The 19046-nt window shown below is 35.9% G+C and overlaps 5 protein-coding genes across 12 annotated transcripts in view; 2 read left to right on the forward strand and 3 right to left on the reverse strand.

The window, feature by feature from the left end:
- LOC114876500 (DNA-directed RNA polymerases I, II, and III subunit RPABC3) overlaps positions 1-1029 on the forward strand; it is a 46876-nt gene extending 45847 nt beyond the window's left edge. For all 6 annotated transcript variants that reach the window (XM_029188022.2, XM_029188023.2, XM_029188021.2 and 3 more), the window contains one exon: positions 596-1029. In XM_029188022.2, coding sequence (XP_029043855.1) covers positions 596-713 — 118 coding nt within the window. In that variant the 3' untranslated portion in view covers positions 714-1029. The remainder of the gene's footprint in view (positions 1-595) is intronic.
- A 605-nt stretch (positions 1030-1634) lies between these two features.
- LOC114876497 (dynein axonemal assembly factor 10) lies at positions 1635-3252 on the reverse strand. Of its 2 annotated transcripts, none has more exons than XM_029188016.2 (4): positions 2887-3251; positions 2254-2754; positions 2095-2192; positions 1635-2029 (listed from the first exon to the last, which is right to left on the reverse strand). In XM_029188016.2, the coding sequence occupies exons 1-4, from the start codon at positions 3151-3153 to the stop codon at positions 1822-1824; spliced, it is 1074 nt and encodes a 357-aa protein (XP_029043849.2). In that variant the 5' UTR covers positions 3154-3251; the 3' UTR covers positions 1635-1821. The 2 variants fall into 2 exon arrangements, with proteins under 2 accessions (XP_029043849.2, XP_029043850.2); XM_029188017.2 differs by having other exon boundaries at positions 1970-2055; positions 2887-3252.
- A 66-nt stretch (positions 3253-3318) lies between these two features.
- Positions 3319-6897, reverse strand: LOC114876495 (condensin complex subunit 3). Its single transcript, XM_029188013.2, has 7 exons — positions 6457-6897; positions 5578-6380; positions 4962-5493; positions 4578-4871; positions 4156-4521; positions 3571-4083; positions 3319-3502 (listed from the first exon to the last, which is right to left on the reverse strand). Exons 1-7 carry the CDS (start codon positions 6562-6564, stop codon positions 3389-3391), a joined length of 2730 nt encoding a protein of 909 aa, XP_029043846.2. The 5' UTR covers positions 6565-6897; the 3' UTR covers positions 3319-3388.
- Positions 6898-8881: 1984 nt separating this feature from the next.
- On the reverse strand, positions 8882-15903 carry LOC114876498 (protein SEC13 homolog). Of its 2 annotated transcripts, XM_029188019.2 has the most exons (4): positions 15388-15900; positions 14930-15314; positions 14539-14859; positions 8882-9747 (listed from the first exon to the last, which is right to left on the reverse strand). In XM_029188019.2, exons 1-3 carry the CDS (start codon positions 15627-15629, stop codon positions 14551-14553), a joined length of 936 nt encoding a protein of 311 aa, XP_029043852.1. In that variant the 5' UTR covers positions 15630-15900; the 3' UTR covers positions 8882-9747; positions 14539-14550. The 2 variants fall into 2 exon arrangements, with proteins under 2 accessions (XP_029043852.1, XP_029043851.1); XM_029188018.2 differs by lacking the exon at positions 8882-9747 and having other exon boundaries at positions 14468-14859; positions 15388-15903.
- On the forward strand, positions 9754-14498 carry LOC114876492 (helicase SKI2W). Its single transcript, XM_029188003.2, has 10 exons — positions 9754-9978; positions 10040-10349; positions 10425-11070; positions 11132-11363; positions 11433-11686; positions 11751-11898; positions 11975-12253; positions 12319-13229; positions 13297-13834; positions 13908-14498. The coding sequence occupies exons 1-10, from the start codon at positions 9949-9951 to the stop codon at positions 14235-14237; spliced, it is 3678 nt and encodes a 1225-aa protein (XP_029043836.2). The 5' UTR covers positions 9754-9948; the 3' UTR covers positions 14238-14498.
- Positions 15904-19046: the final 3143 nt, after the last annotated feature.

A 19046-nucleotide genomic window follows, 5' to 3' on the forward strand; every position in this document is an offset into this window, starting at 1 on the left:
ATAATACTAATCTCAGATGCCCAGAAGCTGCGTTTCTATTGTTGAGTCAACGCGGAATCACGCGGCCGGAAGAGGGGAAGGAAGAGCGCGGGAAGAAACCTTGGGAAAATAATTCTTGCGATTGGCATGTTGGCAGTGTTGTTAGCTGGTTGTGTGGCTATGTTGTGTATACGACCGCTATCGGCACTGCAATTATGACGATCGCAGATCTACGCCCATACTGCGGTTGAAGAAGATATACATCAGTAAACACCGTAAAAAAAAAAACCGATAGACTTCCGTCTATAATGATAAATTAAATAATAAAAGTACTACTGAAGTGTCAAATCTACCGAATATTAACGTTCCCTAAAATTAAAATATCCTTGGGAGTCTTGAGTCTAGGGTTCCCTAGAACTAGCCCACCCTAGAATTCTCTAGGTCCTCAATTGTTCTCTAAGTTCGTTAGAATTTTTTCTACAGAATGAAGTGTTTTCTCGGTGATCAGGGAGAACATAGTTACAGGAAAATTTGCGTAACCACTTGTGAAATATATAAAAATGTTTTTATTGAATTCAGAGTTGAAATAACATTTGCCATTTCTTTTCTGTTACAGATCCGCTTACGTATCCTTTGGAGGACTACTGATGAGGCTACAGGGTGACGCGAACAACCTACACGGTTTCGAGATTGATCAACATATGTACCTGCTTATGAAGAAATTAGCGTTTTAACTGCGTTACACGTTGCACATGGAGTGTCACTCGAAGCAAACTTACATTAGAAATGAATTTGTAATTCTAAGAGAGAGTTTATTATCACAAAGTTTGTACTAACAGTTTATTGGTACACGTCTACATTAAAAAGAAGTCTTACATTCAATGAAAATTTTCAAGCATTGTCACTGCCACTACAGTATTTGTGACACAAAATAAATAAAAATATTTTTCCATCTATGAAATACCTCCTTAATCCCTGCTATCTCTAATGAGTTACTATTATCCATCAAAATTTGTAAGAAAGATCAATAGAGAACAGTATTTTATAGTTGCCTACTGTCTGAATGATTCCACCTCCCCGTATCTCGATAGAAACGTAACATGCTTAAGGAAAATAGGAATAAAAAAGAAATGAAACGCCATTTTGGAGAACATAGAACCGAGATTAAACACGTGATCCAATTGAAAGGCATAGCATCAAGCGCAAAAATGAGACGAAACGAATGCATAATAGACACTCCTGCTAAAGGGGAAGAGGCAACGGCTAATTTATGTAATTAAACTTGTGGTATTCCTGACCTTGTATGGTTAAATACAAGCTAGCTAAAGCTGGCTTGAACAATGTGGTATAAGTGCACTTGGCGTGGGCTTGTCTAGAAGGCAGCCAACATGGCGGATCGATATTGCATAACACGTTGTGCAGTAAAGATGGCTGCCACTTAATAAGGGTCTGATCCTAAATAGATTGGCCCAATGACATATAATTCGCTTTTATCTGGCCGCCCGTACCAAGTTGTGTAACACTTAGAAAAGCCAGAGACCGATGTAGAAACAAAATGCATTAGCTGTCGGTGATAGGAATATTCGTCCACCTTGTGGAATAAAGGTAAAGCTCTTTTTTAAAATAGGTCGGGAATGAATGATTAAAGAAGTCTATTTTATCGACACTAATTCAATAACTGTTTTATTGATAAAACTACAAAGTGATGTAAATAATATTATTTACAAGTATAAAAGCGCATTTGTATTTTCCTTGGTCTGTGCAATATCAATGATCTATTTTATTAAGATGCGTCGTGTAGAAAAACTTGAAGGAATATAGTAGAAATTTTTCCAATTTTTTTCAGTAAGTATTAAGTTTCGTAGTGATTATGACCCGTACACATTGATCAAATGCGGTACAAACTGCCAATCCTTGTTTGTCCGGGCTCCAATCCAAAGAACTAACTGGTTGAGATGAAACAGTGATATTTTGTAAAAGAGACAGATTTCCAACCACACCTTGTTCTATGCCATCCGCGTCTACTATCTTCCTTTTTTCTGGATAATTACTGCAATAAAGATTATAATAAATGATCTAAAAAATACAAAATATTTAAATCAAATAAATATTTACTATTTCCAAAGACAAAGGCTTCCTCCTCCACCACAAGTAACAAATATCTCCCGATTTTGAGGCAAATGTCTGACCAACCATACTGTTGAATTGTGTGCCTAAACATAATATCATTTGTGTTAAAACGAAACAAGTATATTATTTTATTTTAATTCTTACTTGTTCGGTAAGGTATGCAAATCCTTTTTTGGGATGTTGTGTTTTTAAATCGAATAAGTAGAATTTCGATTCCAAAGTTGTTGCTACTAGTTTGTTCATTGAAATATCTTTTCTGTCAAATTCAACACTGCAAACTCCATTCTTCAGATTACTTTCCCATCTGACAGACATTGCTTTCAGATCAAACATTTTCACATCCCCATTATCATAACCTGCAGCTACAACTCTTTCTTCAGAGTTATAGGAATTTCCAAATGTAACTGTCCAACAGTCTCTTCGGCTTTCACCTTCTTTAGGTTCCATTACAGCTACCGGACGATCCTTTTGTCTAGGATCCCATACTTTAACACTTCCATCTTTAGAACCAGTTACTAATTCTGGTGCACCACAACCAACACTTTGTCCAGCAACTCCATCAATGGCATTGATGATCTCATTGTGAGCCTTAGCTGTGTAAATTGGTATGGAGGGATCTTCTAAGTTGTAGATGTTAAGTTTACCCTAATAAAGGCAACTTTAAGTCTTCTGGATGTAGGAACAACAAATTAAAATCTGTATTTTATGTACATCATCATAACAAAAATTTTTGATAATGTGATTTTTCTCTATAAATGGCTATTTTTGTACCGATACCTGAAAATCTCCAGTTGCCAAATATCTGTCTTTCAAACTGGAAGCCTTAAAAGTACCACATTTTACAGGTTGCGACCTTTCGATATCTTTAATTAATTTCAATTCTCCGCTAGATAATTCATAGATTTGTATTATACCACTACCTCGCGGCCGTGAGCCCATAACCACAAACTTTGCACTGCAAGGTATCCATTTGGTATCAAATAATGAATAATTTACTGATTTCTCAATATGACAAATTATCTGCGGTTTCTCGAGTTTCTCCATATTCTCTAAATCAATTTCACCAAGGGGTAGTATCGGTTTTTAGACAAATTCTAAACCTAATGAAACACCATTTGTATACCAGTATCCATAAACAAACTCGCGTACCATCTAACGCAAAATATTCGAAACATATAATCATATATCCCGTAAAACCTTGATTCAAAATGTTTTGTGAGTATTAGACACTTTATTAAAAAAGTATGAAGAAAAATAAGTCTGAATTACAGAATAATTTTCAATCTTCAGCTTCTACATCCTCGTCCTCTTGTACAGGAACGGAATTCGGAGCTTCTAATTTCTTCTTAAATACCTCAATGTTTTTAATCAGTCGTTTATCGCATTCATTTATCTATAAAAAATATTAATAAGTATAATAATACAGTTAGTAATAAGTAGGCTTATATGAGAGATATTTACCATTTCTGTAATTTTGTTAATAGCTTCTCGTATATTTTCTTTCGAGGTATTGTCATCTATCTCAATACGCAAATCCTTTAAAGATCTAATGAGTACCGTCACTTCAATTTTACTGTTTCGATTCAATATCTCTGCTAAGATCATAAAAGCGAAATTATTGTGCGAACGATAATGTTCTACGCCAGATTTCGGATTTACAAATCTGGTTAAATTCAGTATGAATCTGGATACATCATAGGGGTCAATTTCTCTCAAAGGACTTATCTCTGGTGCCTTACATAAAATTTGTAGCGTAGGCAAGTATGCCTGTTCTAACAATTCATGGGAATCAGGTACACGTGTTACAAAATTATCAAAAAATACGCTTAAGCATTGCCGTAGATAAAAATCGTTATCGTTGACAGGATTAAAACATAAAATTATTAATTTTGATAATACGTTTGAACCACTGATTCGTTGGTTGAGCAGTAGTTTACAGAGACCTTCAGCAGCAATTGTTCTCAATCCTTGGTGCTACATTTTTGGAAAATATATATTATTTATTTAATATAAATGAGTATTACTTGACGTGTAATATGTACTTACTGGATGGTCTAATAATCCTGCTAAAATTTTAATAAAATTACGACTATTTCCGACCTCGGATTTCTGTGTCGATGACAAAGAAACTTCCGTGTCGTTATCGGTGTATAACTTTGTAGTGCGAGATTTCTCAATTCTACTGGTTGAACTCTCTTCATTATATTCTAAAATATCAAAATGTTCGAGACCATATAGTAATAAAAGATCAAAGATTCCTTTTAAAGCTATTATCCAAATATCTGCATTCTCTTGCTCTAGAGAAAATTGCAGAACTAGCATCATAAGGTGTTTCTTAGCTAATTCTTGATCTAATATGCAACAAATACTGACTGCCCGTATTGCCAATATATGCACAGTATCATCTGGATGCTGAAAGAGAAAATAGTTGTACCATTCGATTTATTTAAATTTTAGTAATTACTTACTTCTAAACTATCAAGCGCTATTTGCATTAAGCTTCTCAGAGTAGGAGTTAGTGAAACTACAGACTGCATCATTGTACATATTATACTCATACATTTCCGCATCGTTTCTGGATCACTCTTCTCCTTGATCTCTTCCATAACAGCTATCTGAGGTTGCTCTGTGAGGCTTTGTATTTCTTTATTAACCTCATGTATTTGATTTTTTAAAGCGTCTGCTTTTAAATATTCCTTCTGTTGTATAGCTTGATACTCTTCTTCTTGCAGTGCTAAAACCTTCATCTTCAGCTTTGCTCTCTAAGCATTAAAAAGTAATGCAATTATATATGTATATATATCTTGGTACTTTTTCCTTAAACTTACTTTTGCAAATTTTTGCAAACTTACTTGTACAGGAATTTGTTGTTGCTGTTGTTCAGAGATTTGTGTCGTTTGCGTTTCTTTCAAAGGTAGTCTAATTTCACTAATTATATTAGCTAAAGTGTCCAATCTACTATTTACATCTGGTATAACTTTCTGTAAGTGTGTCACTATACATTCAATAATACTTTCAGTACAGTGGTTGCTCATTAAAGTATTGCATATTAATTGATTTAATTTGTTCCTTCCAACTTCATCAGAGAGATCATAAGTTGTTGCTATTTCAAACAATTGTAAAAGAATAAATTTCATCATATGATTCTCCCATGTTTTATTTTGGTTTTCAGATACGTTTGTTAGAAAATCCGAGATATAAGTGCAGAATACAGATAATTCAGGTAAAATGTTTTCCATCTCTTCTGTTAGACATTCACGGTGAAAATATTTTACTAAACACCTCCAATACAATACATTTTCACTAAGTAAATTATTTATTGGAATTAATTTTGTCTGATTATCTATAGGCAACTGTTCTATCAGTTGATTTGTTGGAGTGTTCCTAATGAAATAAAGAATTATATGTTTATCGCTTGAAACAAATATTTAAAAACAAATACTTTGTAAATATAAATTAAATACATACTTAAATAAAGATTCTAAAGCTAGAATTGATACATCTGTACCAATCTCAGCATCAAGAGCTTTTACTAAGTCAGTAAAGTTCCCCTTAAAATGTCTCAACCAAGAAGGTAATAGAACATTTTGTACAGTTTTTCTGACCATTTCAGATCTATCTTTGAGACCATCATTTAACAACTGATCTCTCTGTGTGATGGTTAAAGATCTCACAGTGACTTTACTAATAAATACATATGCCACTTTACGGACTGTTTCATCTGTATCTCTTGTTCTTCTTAATGCAACCTGTAAAGTTTTCTGATTTTTTCCCATACTCATCAGTGCTGCTTTTCGGACCTCTGCTTTTGGGTCTTTAGTGGCATGAAATATGTACATTTTTATAACTGGGCATTCGTCATTTGATGGGTCCTGAAGTCTATGCAATGCAAAAATTGCTTGAGCTCTAACTTTATGCGATTTGTCTAATAAACGACTCATCATGGATACTGTTATGTTTTCACAAATTTCATCATCTATGGATGCTTGATCACCCATTGCATTTAGAAGTATATTCAAGAAGTGACAAATACGATATCTCACTCCTGGATTCTTTGCACAATGATGTATCAAAATAAAATTAAGCAGATTACTCAGAAAAGGGCATAAAGATTCTTCAGATTCCTCGTCATTATCAGTGACTGAATATAAACTAACAGCAAATTTAGCAGCAAATTCGAGAGTGTTATTAACTCGCGAATGATGTTGAGTGATACTAAGTGGAACTTTTAAACAGGACTTGAAACAATCCAAAAAAACGGATAATTCACACTGAAATATACAAAGAGGTTTAAGAATTTATAGTACAAATAATCTATTTTGAAGTAACATTATACACTATCCTTACCTCTTCGTATATCTTCTTTAATTTCTTCAAATTCTTCTGATGACATGTTTTATTAAACTGAATATTATAGAATATTTCGTTTATTATATTGCCTATGTTTTGTTTCATGCCTGTAAGTTATCAAAAATACAGGAAATATTATATACAAAATATTGACACAAACATAAGATCGTTATGTTTCAAATATGCTACCACATAAATAATATAAGCAGTTTACTGGGACTGACACTACATCCTCGATAAAATCACTAGGATAAAAGAAGCCGTTTTATCGGTGCTGCCAACTTATATAACCAGCACCATTAAAAACTCTATTTCCGCCATTCGCCCACAAAAATATTAAAGATTTAAATAAAGCATGAATTACTAAATGAAAAAAAGCTATTTCTCAAAAACCCAATCTTAAAATTCTTATTATTAATCTTAATTGACTTAAAGTTGATAAAGCAATAAAGTGTCCGTTCGTCTAGTGAAAAAGCACTAAAGGGGAAGGTGCCCCTATCACCGGGTCACGCGCGAGCGCGCAGCCATTATGCCTCGTTCTCCATTATGAGAAAAGAAATTTTTTCAAATAAATGCTTAATCGAAGAAGTGAGGCGGTTCATTCCTCAATGAGTAAAATATATAACCAGCACCATTAAAAACTCGGTTGTCGAAATAATTAATTGCGTCGAGCCTCGGACGGCGAAGGTGGCTCCCTCCGCCCTATAGGATGGTGCACGAAACTGCGAACGCCGACCGTGATTCCATACCGAACCGGAAGCTGCATAAGAGCCTCTCTCTCGCACTGTAACTTCCGTCCTTGTTTCGCCCCATTTCACTCTGACTCGAGGCTCGTCGAATGCCATCCTTGTCGTTTCGCTTACGTCGGATAGCGCGAAACCGCCCCTCGTTCGAATGTCTCGGTGTTTCAAATAGCTCAACGCCACCTTTGTTCCGATCAACTGAACGTATACCTTATGCGTGCTAACCCAAACTATATTTGTATCAAGTGATGTGATTGGTGCATAGCGATACGATCGAAACTCTTCAACATGAACAGTTCCAATCTTTTCTTTGAGTAAAATCTTTGGAAGTTAGAAATTAGATCTTCGTCCAAGGTTCGAACAAGAGTGTGCTCGTCCTCTCGATGTCAGCTCTTTTAAATCTGTTCCCCCCTTTGATTTTAGATCTTTAGTTTACTGAACACTTGAGAACGATAAGGGTGATGATTTGGCAAAGGACCGTAATTACCGAAAGGATGTTTAGGATCTGTCGACGCCGGTTTGATAAATAATCAATCGAGATTAGTAAAGTGGTAAAATAAGAGTTTATTTGTGAATGCAAGGGAAAAAGTCCGAAGGCGTAAAAAACCCTTGAAGATGTTTGAATAAAAAGGGAAAAAGCCTGAAGGTGTAAAAAACCCTTGAAGTTTGATTTGTGTGTGTGAGTGTGTCGCGTGTGATATGGATGATATAGTGTATACGAACGTTCGACGTTCTCTAGCGATTTGTTAATCGCGTGTTGTGGTGTTTTGGGAAGCAGCCCCCGTAGGAGACTCCTGCGCGGAGAGATCATCCAGTCGCAAGGACACCGTTGGAAAGTTATCCAGTCGCAAGGACACCGTTGGAGACTTCCGCGCGAGGAGACGTCCGTGTATGAAGAGATGGAACTAGGGTTCCGTTGGATCCCCTGCGCAGGGAGACGTTTGTTACTTGCCGGCGGGACCTTGGGTTTGTAATCAGTGGACCCGGCAAGACCCCCGGCGTTTGTTGTGATTGTTGCCGGCGAGGCCTTGGGTTTGTAATCAGTGGACCTGGCAAGGCCTCGGGCGTGATGTTTTGTTGGTTGTGGCCGGCAGGACCTTGGGTTTGTATTCAGGGACCCGGCAAGGCCCTGAGCGCATTGATGTTTTTGGTAGAAAACTGACGTGATCGCGGAAAAGCACTCGACTTCATGGTAGAAAACTAATCGCGGCAAACACTACTAAACTCCGACTACGTGGTAGAGAAATGGAAAAACCGTTCGTCCGATCGCGACCGTGGTCCGTTGACAACTGTTTTATTGAGGCAGGACGACGCCCCTTATTCCCAAGTGCTTCAACGTTATCTTTTTCTCAGAACGAAATTTCGGTTAGCCCATATTGGGTACGTTTTATAAACACTGATTAATAAAAGTTTTAGACGGCACGTTTTCTAAATATTTAGTAGTGGACGCTCCGACAATAGCAGTGACTACAGATCCAGTGACTTGGATTTGTAGTCACTGTGCATAGGTAACATTTACGATGAACGCCGTTCAACTGATTTGAACTTGTACTAAAAAATTGATGGAACGCAAAATGTCGTTGATCAGAATTTAAACTCGGTTCAATTTTTGAAGCACGTTGGAGGAAACGGGCATAAGTCAGGTTTGACCGGTAAAGAAGGAAAAATGATGAATACAGTACTGTTTTATCATTTTTTGAAATGATTCATGTAATAGACATATGTATACAGGGTAGACGATTTATCTGAAGACATTGAAATATCTCGAGAACTATGCATCGGATCAAAAAAGTGGGTAATGAAAGTTGTTCGTCTCGTAGGAGGACATTCAATGATACCAAACTCGACCCCCCAACGCCTCCCGCTGGCGGTGAGGGTGAGGGAAAATAAAAAACTTAAATGGGAACCCCCAATTTTTATTGCAGATTTGGATTCTCCAGAAAAAAGTACCCCAATTTGACCTACGGGTTTTTGTATTTTGGTTCACAGATGGCGCTGTAATCGACAAAAATCAAAATGGGTAAAAAATCGTTGAAAATTGAGGATACCTTGAGAAATACACATCAGATCAGAAAAATAAGAGTAGACGTATTTGATATTTTTAAAAATGCTATTCAATAACACCATAATTGACCCCCCACCCTCACCTCTTGGGTGTGGGAGAGGGAATTATTTCAAAATCTTCAATTGTTTTCAATTGCAGTGACATCTGTGAAAGATATTTCTTATTTTCCCACTTTTCAATTATGTAAAATTAATGTAAATACTTTGATTAATAATATACAGAAAAATTGATGACGCAAAAGAAAGTATTACATCCAATTCATTCAAACTTCCCGCTCGTTGATACAACCTATTTAAAGGGACAGCGAATCGTCGACATCAAAGGTGCTGCAGGGAGTGGGAGTGTCGTGTCGCCTCTTGTTATACTTCTTTTTTTGCTTGGTCTTGTTTGGTTTGTTCATGTTTGTTCATGTTGGATCTGTGTCTGTAGCAGTGGTCTGTAGGCTGTATTCACTGCGCTGATGTTTACAAACATAACCTCCTGATATAAATATAAAAGATAGGTTATAATTTCGTAAATTGTAAAAATTGGTGGCATTTGAAATATTCTTGACATTAGTGTAATAGACTTAGTTACACTTTAACTAAAGTAATAATAGAGAAAATTGTATAGTATAACGAAATAATATTCTCTAAGGTACCTTTGACTTTGATTGCTTTGTGTTACACAAAGTTTTATAACATGGAGGAGAGAAACGATAGAAATGAGGAGGTAATTTTCATAAACATATATCATTTATATGTGATAATTTAACAATATGTATGCTTTACAGTTCACATTTGAATTTCCTCCTGTCTGGCCTGATATCAAGACAGAATTGAGAGGATATATTGAATGTCTGGATAACTTACCAATGTATAATTTAGACAATTCGCAGTGTTATTGGCCAAGAAAACCAGACATCTTATCCCTTTTAGATACTGATTTAGCACCACTTGGTACTACGTTAAAATTTGATCGAGATCCTATAACTGGAAAGCTTGGAGAAATGCATGAAGTGGTGTTAGAGTCAGCAGGGAAAACTGCAAGAAATTCAATGTCTATGACTCGTGCACCAGAACCACCTACAGATGATATTCGTGGTATATTTTCATGTTCGAACTCATTAATTAAAATCAATATCTTACAAGTTTAAAACATGTAACTATTTAATGTAGGAAATACCAGCAATATTTTATTCTGGCCTGGTGGTTTTGATGAACCTCAAATAATTGAAGACTCATCAGTAGAGGAGATTGACTTTGAAAATAATTTGAGAACTTTAGCCAAAGGTTTCAGTGCAGGTGTAGAGTTTAAAAGTGACAATTGCACTCCAAAAGAGGTGTCCATGCAAGAACAGCAAATAGAAGTAGAAAAAAATGAAATTGAAGCTATAGCAGATAAAATTAATTTAATGGCTATTGTAAATGAAGAACGAAATGTGTTTGATTTTTGGTCATCAGAGAAAAAAGAAGCAGAGAAAAAATCGAAGGAACCTCCAAATACTCAGCAATCATCGTTTGATGATATCGCTTTGTTATTAGAGAACATAGACATTCCTGTTCTAAAGATTTCTGAGAAACGCCCGGAAACAACGAAATCGGAATGGGCAGAACAATTGGATGTGTCTGTTCCAATAACTGATTTTGAAAAAAGAATTCCTGAATTGGCCATGAGTTTTCCATACGAATTAGATACCTTTCAGAAACAGGCAATTCTTAAATTGGAGGAAGGTTGTAATGTTTTTGTTGCCGCTCATACGTCAGCCGGGAAAACAACAGTAGCGGAATATGCAATTGCTCTAAGTCAGAAACATATGACAAGGTAAAATGAAACATACGAAACAAGAAATGCCATTACGAATTGAGTTTTCATTTATTTGCAGGGTCATCTATACGTCTCCGATAAAAGCACTTTCGAATCAGAAATACCGAGAATTTAAAAGGAAGTTTGATAGTGTAGGTTTGTTAACGGGAGACCTGCAAATTAATTCAGATGCTTCCTGTCTTATCATGACTACAGAAATTTTAAAATCAATGTTATATGGCGCATCTGAAGTTTTAAGAGACTTAGAATTTGTTATATTTGACGAAGTACATTATATTAATAATGACGAGGTGATTATAAATATAAGATTATCGGTTAATTAATTTTACAGTAGGATTTATTGTGTTGCGTTATTTTAGCGTGGTCATGTCTGGGAAGAAAGTGTTATTCTTTTACCAGAAACAGTTACGATAGTAATGTTATCCGCTACTGTACCAAACCCTATAATATTTGCTGACTGGGTCGGTCATACTAAAAAGAAAAAGATGTACGTGATAAGTACTATAAAGAGACCAGTGCCACTTCAGCATTATTTATATACTGGAACTGACGGTAAAACCAAAGATGAAAAGTTTTTGGTGGTGGACGAATGTGGACAATTTTTATTGGATGGGTAATTATTTTGTTTACTACTTGATCACGCTCACATATATTTATTTGTTCATTATACATGTTAGGTGGTACAAAGCAACAAACGCCAAGGATTCGAAAAACCAAAATTCGAAAAATGTTAAAGATGTTAAGAGAAAATCAATGTCACAACAGATGACTCCAAAGCAGGAGCAAGTATTATGGAGTGCTTTTATAAGCCACCTAAAGAGCAATGTACGATTGATGTAGTTGCATTTAGTAATATTTCATCAAAACATATGTATATAAATAATTGATGCTCTTTTTACAGAACTTGTTGCCCGTTGTTGTTTTTATGTTATCGAGAAAACGTTGTGACATGAGCGCCTATATATTAAGAAATATTGATCTTACAACCGAGACTGAAAAGCACACTATTAGAACATTTTTTCAAAATAATATTAGACACTTAAAGGGCAGCGACAGAGAGTTGCCGCAAGTACTTATGATGCAAGAATTCTTGCAAAATGGGATTGGTATACATCACAGTGGTATATTACCAATTTTGAAGGAAATAGTAGAAATGCTTTTTCAAAACGGTGTCGTAAAGGTCAGTCTTATATTATTTTTTATTTTGCTCTCTAAGCGTTGACTATTAAAAATGTAATATTGCAGTTATTATTCGCAACAGAAACGTTTGCAATGGGTGTGAACATGCCAGCACGTACCGTAGTCTTTGATTCTATTAAAAAATATGACGGCAATAATTTTCGAATACTTCATCCCACTGAATACATACAAATGGCTGGTCGAGCCGGCCGTAGAGGCCACGATACAGCAGGAATGGTAATCGTTATGTGTCGGATCGCGGTGCCTCACTTCAACGAATTGAAAACGATGATGTGCGGACAAGCACAAAATTTGGAATCGAAATTCAAAGTAACATATTCGATGGTTTTAAATCTAAGAAGACTGAACGAGTCGGTGACGGTCGAAGGAATGATGCGGAGATCGTTTAAGGAATCGGCTGTAACCTTGAAACAGAATATCTATAAGACTGAACTAGAAAAAGTGGAAGAAGAATTATCCAAGTTACCACCTTTGACTGATGTGCAGAAGAAACTTTCTGATTTTTATCAAGTAGCCACTGATTACTTAGAATACCTTAAATATCTGAAACCTTACATATGCGAAACACAGAAGAAAGCAGTAAAAGACTTAGTACCTGGCAGAGTTTTGCTAATATCTTACCAGAGTCATTATAATAAATTAGCTCTCTTATTAAGCACTGTTCAGCATAAAATTGGTAGACAGTACAGAGTATTAGTACTGAAAAATTCGGAAGTGCCAAAGTCTGGAGAAGATAAATCAGAAGAAGAAAGAAATCAGAAGTTTAAGAAGACAGAGAAATGGCATGACATTGTTGCTTTAACAAAAAAAGAAGTATTTGTGCCAGTTGGAGTTCCGTCTGATGAAGTACTAAACATATTCGCTTGGAACATATTAGAAATAACTAATTGTCAAATTAAAATTGATTGCAATCTAGTTATCGCAAACTGGGAAAAAAGACAGTTACCAAGATTCAAGTAAAAAAATATAATTTAATAATTTAGCGTGTAATTTACGATATCATTAAATGTTAATTATTTTCAGAACCGAACCTCCTAGTCAAACATACGAAACAGCGATGCAGGAATTAATGAAACTATCTTTTAACGCTTCACGCGATCCTTCCGTTTTGCAACCTTATACAGAGATGAAATTGAAGTACGATATAGATATGAAAATACAACATTTGCTTGATTTAAAGAAGGTTATGTACGATATGAAGTGCACGGAGATTTCAAATTTCGAAGAACAATTTGAAACTGTATTTGAACGCAGCGAATTAGAAAGTCAGAAAAGGAAACTTCAACTTCAACTTAGCGACGAAGGAATGAGCTTATACCCAGAGTATACAAACGCCGTTGCACTTCTCAGAGATTTAGGATATATAAATGAGAATGAAACAGTTGCTTTAAAAGGCCGGGTTGCTCTACAAATGGGAAGTAACGAATTACTAATTACAGAGCTTATTCTTAAGAACGTTTTAACTGTACTTCAACCAGCAGAAATAGCAGCATTGTTATCCGCTTTAATATTTCAACAACGAACAGACGCTGAACCAGATCTTACACCTAACTTGCAAAGGGTATAATTTATTTTTATTTCTTGATTTATTTTTCACTAAAAACTGTACTCATTAAAATATATCTACTATGCAGAGTTGCGAGGTATTGAAAGAAATATATACCGAGTTGGAAACTTTAGAACAACACTATCAGTTGTCAACGTTACAACCACTAAATTTCGGTTTAGTGGAAGTGGTTTACGATTGGGCAAAAGCAAAATCGTTTGCTGATATTATGGAGAAAACAGATGTACAGGAAGGAATTATAGTACGGTGTATTCAACAACTAAGCGAAACACTACGGGATGTTAAAAACGCAGCCGTTACTATAGGCGACCCCGTTTTAAAGGAGAAAATGGAAGAAGCTTGCACGGCCATCAAACGGGATATCGTTTTCGCGGCATCTTTGTATACGCAAGATTAATCTATATATAATAATTTATTTTGATGTATAAATATGTGAACATTTTAAATTTTGATCGACAAGAGATATATATATATATTTTTATAATTCATACAGTATTTGTGAAACATACGTTCGGAAATTGTAAATTATCATTTTTCTTTATCGCAAATGTAAAATTTTTAAACTTAGTTTTATTTTGTAAAATGTATTCCTTTGTGTTTAGATGTTACGATAAGAGTACGAATCAGTGGAATAAAATTGTTATTTAATATGAAACAAGATCTTCAATGTACAATACTTATTTTAAAAAATATCTTACATTTTTCTGCTCCTATAACGCACGTTGATCTGTGTTGTTCAGATTTCCTTGACCTTTATTTGTCTCAGAAATGCATATCCATTGTCCCTCGGTGTTTTCGCGCCAGAGAGACACTTTATTATCTCCGCCGCTAACTGCTAAGATACCTCCAGTTAAAGACCAGCTGACATTCCAGATCACATCATCAAAGACATTCAGGATGGTGGGTGTCCAGCTGGTGTAATCATTTGAAGTCCATACAATCACTCTACGATCTTGTGAACAAGAAGCTAAGGCAGCTTTAGATGGGCCAACTGCAGGTGCCCATGCCACATCTCTTACCTATATTTCAATACTTATGTTAATAGATGATTTATTACATTATTTGTAAATTTAGAAAATAAAATCTTACCCAATCGCTATGTGCCTCAAGTTTATCTTCTTCGATCCACCTATCGCCTTCTTCCTTCCAAATTTTAACTAAGTTATCGCAACCTCCTGTTGCTAATCTTTTCACTGGACCATTTCTCTGTGTTCCGCTAGCATCAAAACTAGGTTCAATAGCAGGACACCAGCTTACAGCATTGCATCCAATGGTATGGGCATTTGTGATTTTCTGTGTTTCCCATGTGTCTCCATTATTGGTAAGAATAGACACTGAACCATCAGAGCTACCGCAAGCCAGAATCAGACCAAATTCATGTGGAGCCCAAGCAACTGAGTTGACAGAAGAATCGTGACCAGTATGTTCGTAGATCTTGGTCCACTCTCCTAGTTCCTTCCAAATGATTACCTTTCTATTACAAGAAGTAATGTGTGAAGAATGTATAAAAAAACATATTACTGGAGTTCATTGAACGTCTAACATACCGATCGTAACTGCAAGATGCTAAGAGATTTCCAAACTTAGGATGTGCCCAAGCAACCTGCCACACAGGTCCGATGTGTCCTTTAAGATCGGCTACCAAACTTTGCGATCCATTCTTTAGATCAAAAATTTTAACAGAATTGTCACTGGAACAAGTTGCTAACCTCAAACCATAGTAATCCATTTCCGCATCATGAATCATGTCTTCATGACCGGTATCGACGGTATTCAGGACAGACACCATTTTTGCAACAACTTTTATTTACAACTCTATGCTGTGAACAGTTAAATCTTTACAAATTAAGTACAAAAATATTGAAGTGGTTATGTTGTTCCAGTGTCTGTCACTTACGTGGAACACAGTGGAACAGTAAGTAATTTGTGCCTCAAGAACGAGCGCCATCTGCTTTATCTTAATATAAGAATGTGAAACACTTCGCACTACTGCTGTTAGACGCGTTGACGGTAACAGAAGATTGCTTCGATACCAAGATACTGTATCTCGTCGGTGCCCGAGGGATCCGGAAAATTCATCGCCAGCAATTCACCGCCGCGTCAATTCATCGCATCCGCAGTTCACTGCCGAGATGTGTTTGGTCAAATTATAAAAAGTTATTTTTTATTTAAGCATATTTTTGGAGTTCTATGAATGGCTATAGTTCCGAATGTCCCTGGTCACTGATCTACATGAAATTTAGAATTTGGGTTTCCGTATGTATAGGGTGTCCCTTATAAAATTCATTTTCAAGAAATTTTGTTTAACTTCTTTAATTAAACAAATTTGATTTATATTTAAGATTTCTAGTTAGGTTAGGTTAGGTTTAGGTTAGGGTTAGGTTAGGTAATCTACCCCGTACTGGCAAAACAGGCACGACTGTTATGCCGACTGTGGAAACCTCTCTTCATACTGGGGAACCGCACTCCCCAAAAATGACCACACAATCTTATAATACATTACATTATATTATATTTAATATACTCACTGTATTGTATCATGATTTCTAAATAAATATATTTTCAAAGCTATGTATGGTGGAACCAACCCGACTGTCATGTATGACATGTATGCAACAACATTATTTCAATTGCACCTTGTTAATAATTTGCTATTAAAATATTTGACCATTGAATATTATAAAACAAATCAAGAGCAATTTTATGGTACCATAATATTTTTGTAAAAAGATCATTTACTATCTATTTGGAAGATAACAAATTTCTGCTTTTTTATTTGCGAATATCTCATTAAATATAATGTTTGCGACTGGAGCAATTTTAAATTCCGAGGGAGCAAATGGGGAGTAATTTTTTAAGATATAAATTGTTAAGAAATATTAATATTCCCCGCCAACTTTGCTTCAATCTTGGCGTGCCGCACTTTAACACAGGGGATGGCAGTCTTTAACAGTCTCTCGTCGGTGACACCGGGAATGGGAATGCCGAGTTTTTTTGAGCACGAAAGAAAAGAAAAGCGGAGGAGATCCATTTTATCAATTATTGGATGTATATAATGAAAACTAATGAAGAACGTATACAGAATGCTGTTGTAACCTTATTCTATGCAGTGTCTGTAATGCAGGAAATTACACTAACATGGTAAAACATTTTTCACAAAATTTTGAATCTTAGCCTTTGAGTCGCCAAAAATCCATCTCGCAAATATTGGTTTTATGCAAAATGAAGCTATTTGAAAAATCTCAGCCAAATCGGGTTTGACAGGTTTTCGGAAACTTCGCCTTTAGATGTATGCGAAAAGTGACGTACTTACATACATATGTAGTACACTGGTGGAAGCATGTGCGTACTAACGGTCAGTGACAGTGCTTTGTGCAACTCGCGCCCAAATGTAACGGCATTTTGAAAAAGAATTGATTTCAACATATATAACTATGTATATAAATTAATCCACATTCCACATTCCACATTCGTGGAATTTCGATAAATAAACCGATTTCATTTATTCGCTGCATTTCACCCATTTATGTACTGAGACTCTACCGATATCGCGCAGCGTTTTAATCATAGTTTAATGCTTTATGGCTAGATGGTGTCGGTAGAATCTTTTTGGGGATCGATTTGATGGGATAAATCAATTTTTTTAAAAACCGCCGATTTTGTAAGTTCTTCTAAAGTTACCTTTTTAAATAACTACTACACTACAAGAATATTGTATACATGTTGTATTTTCCAAAAGATATTAAACAATCAGCATTAACTCATCCAATTCGAAATCGGTCAATTTAAAAGTGTGAATAAAATTCATTTCTCAATGAAATTTTCAAATGTAACAATTTTAATACAAATGACACGATGAAGTTTTCAATTTCGTGTCAAAAAGAGACTTGTCCACGTGCTCGAGAAAACAGTTGATTCATACGGAAATTTGGGCCGAAGGTTCCAGTGGTTCCGGTTACGATACTCGTCTACAGGTCATCGTGTACGAGCTAGTATCGCGGCAAGATCCGGGCAAAGGAATATCAGGAAGAATGGAAAGGGGAATGTCGGTCACTGGGCCTTTCCTCGCAATGACGGTACTTCGTTTAGCGCCTTCGGGCCATCTAGGAATGTTGGAACAGCACAACTCAAAGTGTCTCTCTTCTTCCCTTCTACTTCACTAAATTGGTAACGCTCGCGTCTGCCGCGTCTATCCGGTTCACGCGCCTGCGAAATAAATTTCATGCACAAAGTACGATGCAAACTCGAACGTAAATCATGACTGCGTGTTTGTCTATCGAAATTATCTTTCATAAATAATAATAAATTAGAATTAGCACATTGGACTAATATACTAAAAAGCGTTTAAACATTTAACGCTTGATGAAATTTAGATGGTACTTTTTAATTAAATAAAAGTTAGTGCTTTAAACACTTCAACGTCCGTATGCTTTGATACTCCAAAAAGCTGAAATAACGTTCAAAGAGGCACCTTTTTAATTCCGACCAACTTCAAAGCATCTCTCTTGCAACTCGACGTTTACCACGTTGTGCAGGTGTTACGCTTCTTCGTGGGTTACATAAAACGAAGTAACAGTTAAAGCCGTGTATTTAACTTAGGCGGAGTCACTGCACTGAACTAGCTTATCTCCGTAGTTTCCAAGCTGACAAAATCAAAGTAAGTTTACTCAGAAAAATACATAGTATGCCCGGTTCAAATGTATATATTTTTCTTTAATTATTGAAAATACGAAAAAATATTTCATACGAGAACTGTTTGATTTGATAAGACAAATTTAATAGAATAGATAAATCTCTTTTCTTAATTATTGCGTATAGAATTAACAAGGAATGCTTCGTTGTACGTTGCAAGGATTTTTCCTATGTGCTATACACATAGTTAATTTTCAGCTGAAACACCCCCCCCCCCCCGCTCCGCAAAAAGTTGAAGAAAATTTCCGTGTGCTGAACAATACCGTTCTCCTTTCTGTTTCCTGGTGGGTCTGCGGTGAACTGGTAAGCGAGGAACGTAGAATCAAAACGTCGAGGTGAACGGGGCGCGGTTTTACGGTGTATTTCCATACCTACAGTCAGGATAACGTGAATACCGTAAAGGTGCAGAAACGGGTCTGGGTTGGTGGAACGAATTCCTCGCGTACCCACATTAATTTTCAGCTTGCCCCGCTAGAATTACACCGAATCCTTTCGGCAACGGAAAAATGGAAGA

The sequence above is a fragment of the Osmia bicornis genome, chromosome 15, assembly GCF_907164935.1.
Source record: "Osmia bicornis bicornis chromosome 15, iOsmBic2.1, whole genome shotgun sequence".
NCBI classification, from domain to species: Eukaryota; Metazoa; Arthropoda; class Insecta; order Hymenoptera; family Megachilidae; genus Osmia; species Osmia bicornis.

Excerpts from the sequence above, each read along its gene's own strand:
- LOC114876495 (XM_029188013.2), bottom strand. The coding sequence starts at position 6,564 with ATGAAACAAAACATAGGCAATATAATAAACGAAATATTCTATAATATT. Across the intron at positions 6,381-6,456 it reads TAAAGAAGATATACGAAGAG|TGTGAATTATCCGTTTTTTT; the intron begins GTAAGGATAGTG and ends TGTATATTTCAG. Across the intron at positions 4,522-4,577 it reads TAGCGCTTGATAGTTTAGAA|CATCCAGATGATACTGTGCA; the intron begins GTAAGTAATTAC and ends TTTCTCTTTCAG.
- LOC114876497 (XM_029188016.2), bottom strand. The coding sequence starts at position 3,153 with ATGGAGAAACTCGAGAAACCGCAGATAATTTGTCATATTGAGAAATCA. Across the intron at positions 2,193-2,253 it reads TTGCATACCTTACCGAACAA|GCACACAATTCAACAGTATG; the intron begins GTAAGAATTAAA and ends TATTATGTTTAG. Across the intron at positions 2,030-2,094 it reads AGCCTTTGTCTTTGGAAATA|TAATTATCCAGAAAAAAGGA; the intron begins GTAAATATTTAT and ends TCTTTATTGCAG.
- LOC114876498 (XM_029188019.2), bottom strand. The coding sequence starts at position 15,629 with ATGGTGTCTGTCCTGAATACCGTCGATACCGGTCATGAAGACATGATT. Across the intron at positions 15,315-15,387 it reads GCATCTTGCAGTTACGATCG|AAAGGTAATCATTTGGAAGG; the intron begins GTATGTTAGACG and ends TTCTTGTAATAG. Across the intron at positions 14,860-14,929 it reads TTGAGGCACATAGCGATTGG|GTAAGAGATGTGGCATGGGC; the intron begins GTAAGATTTTAT and ends ATTGAAATATAG.
- LOC114876492 (XM_029188003.2), top strand. The coding sequence starts at position 9,949 with ATGGAGGAGAGAAACGATAGAAATGAGGAG. Across the intron at positions 11,899-11,974 it reads TAAGCCACCTAAAGAGCAAT|AACTTGTTGCCCGTTGTTGT; the intron begins GTACGATTGATG and ends CTCTTTTTACAG. Across the intron at positions 12,254-12,318 it reads TTCAAAACGGTGTCGTAAAG|TTATTATTCGCAACAGAAAC; the intron begins GTCAGTCTTATA and ends GTAATATTGCAG.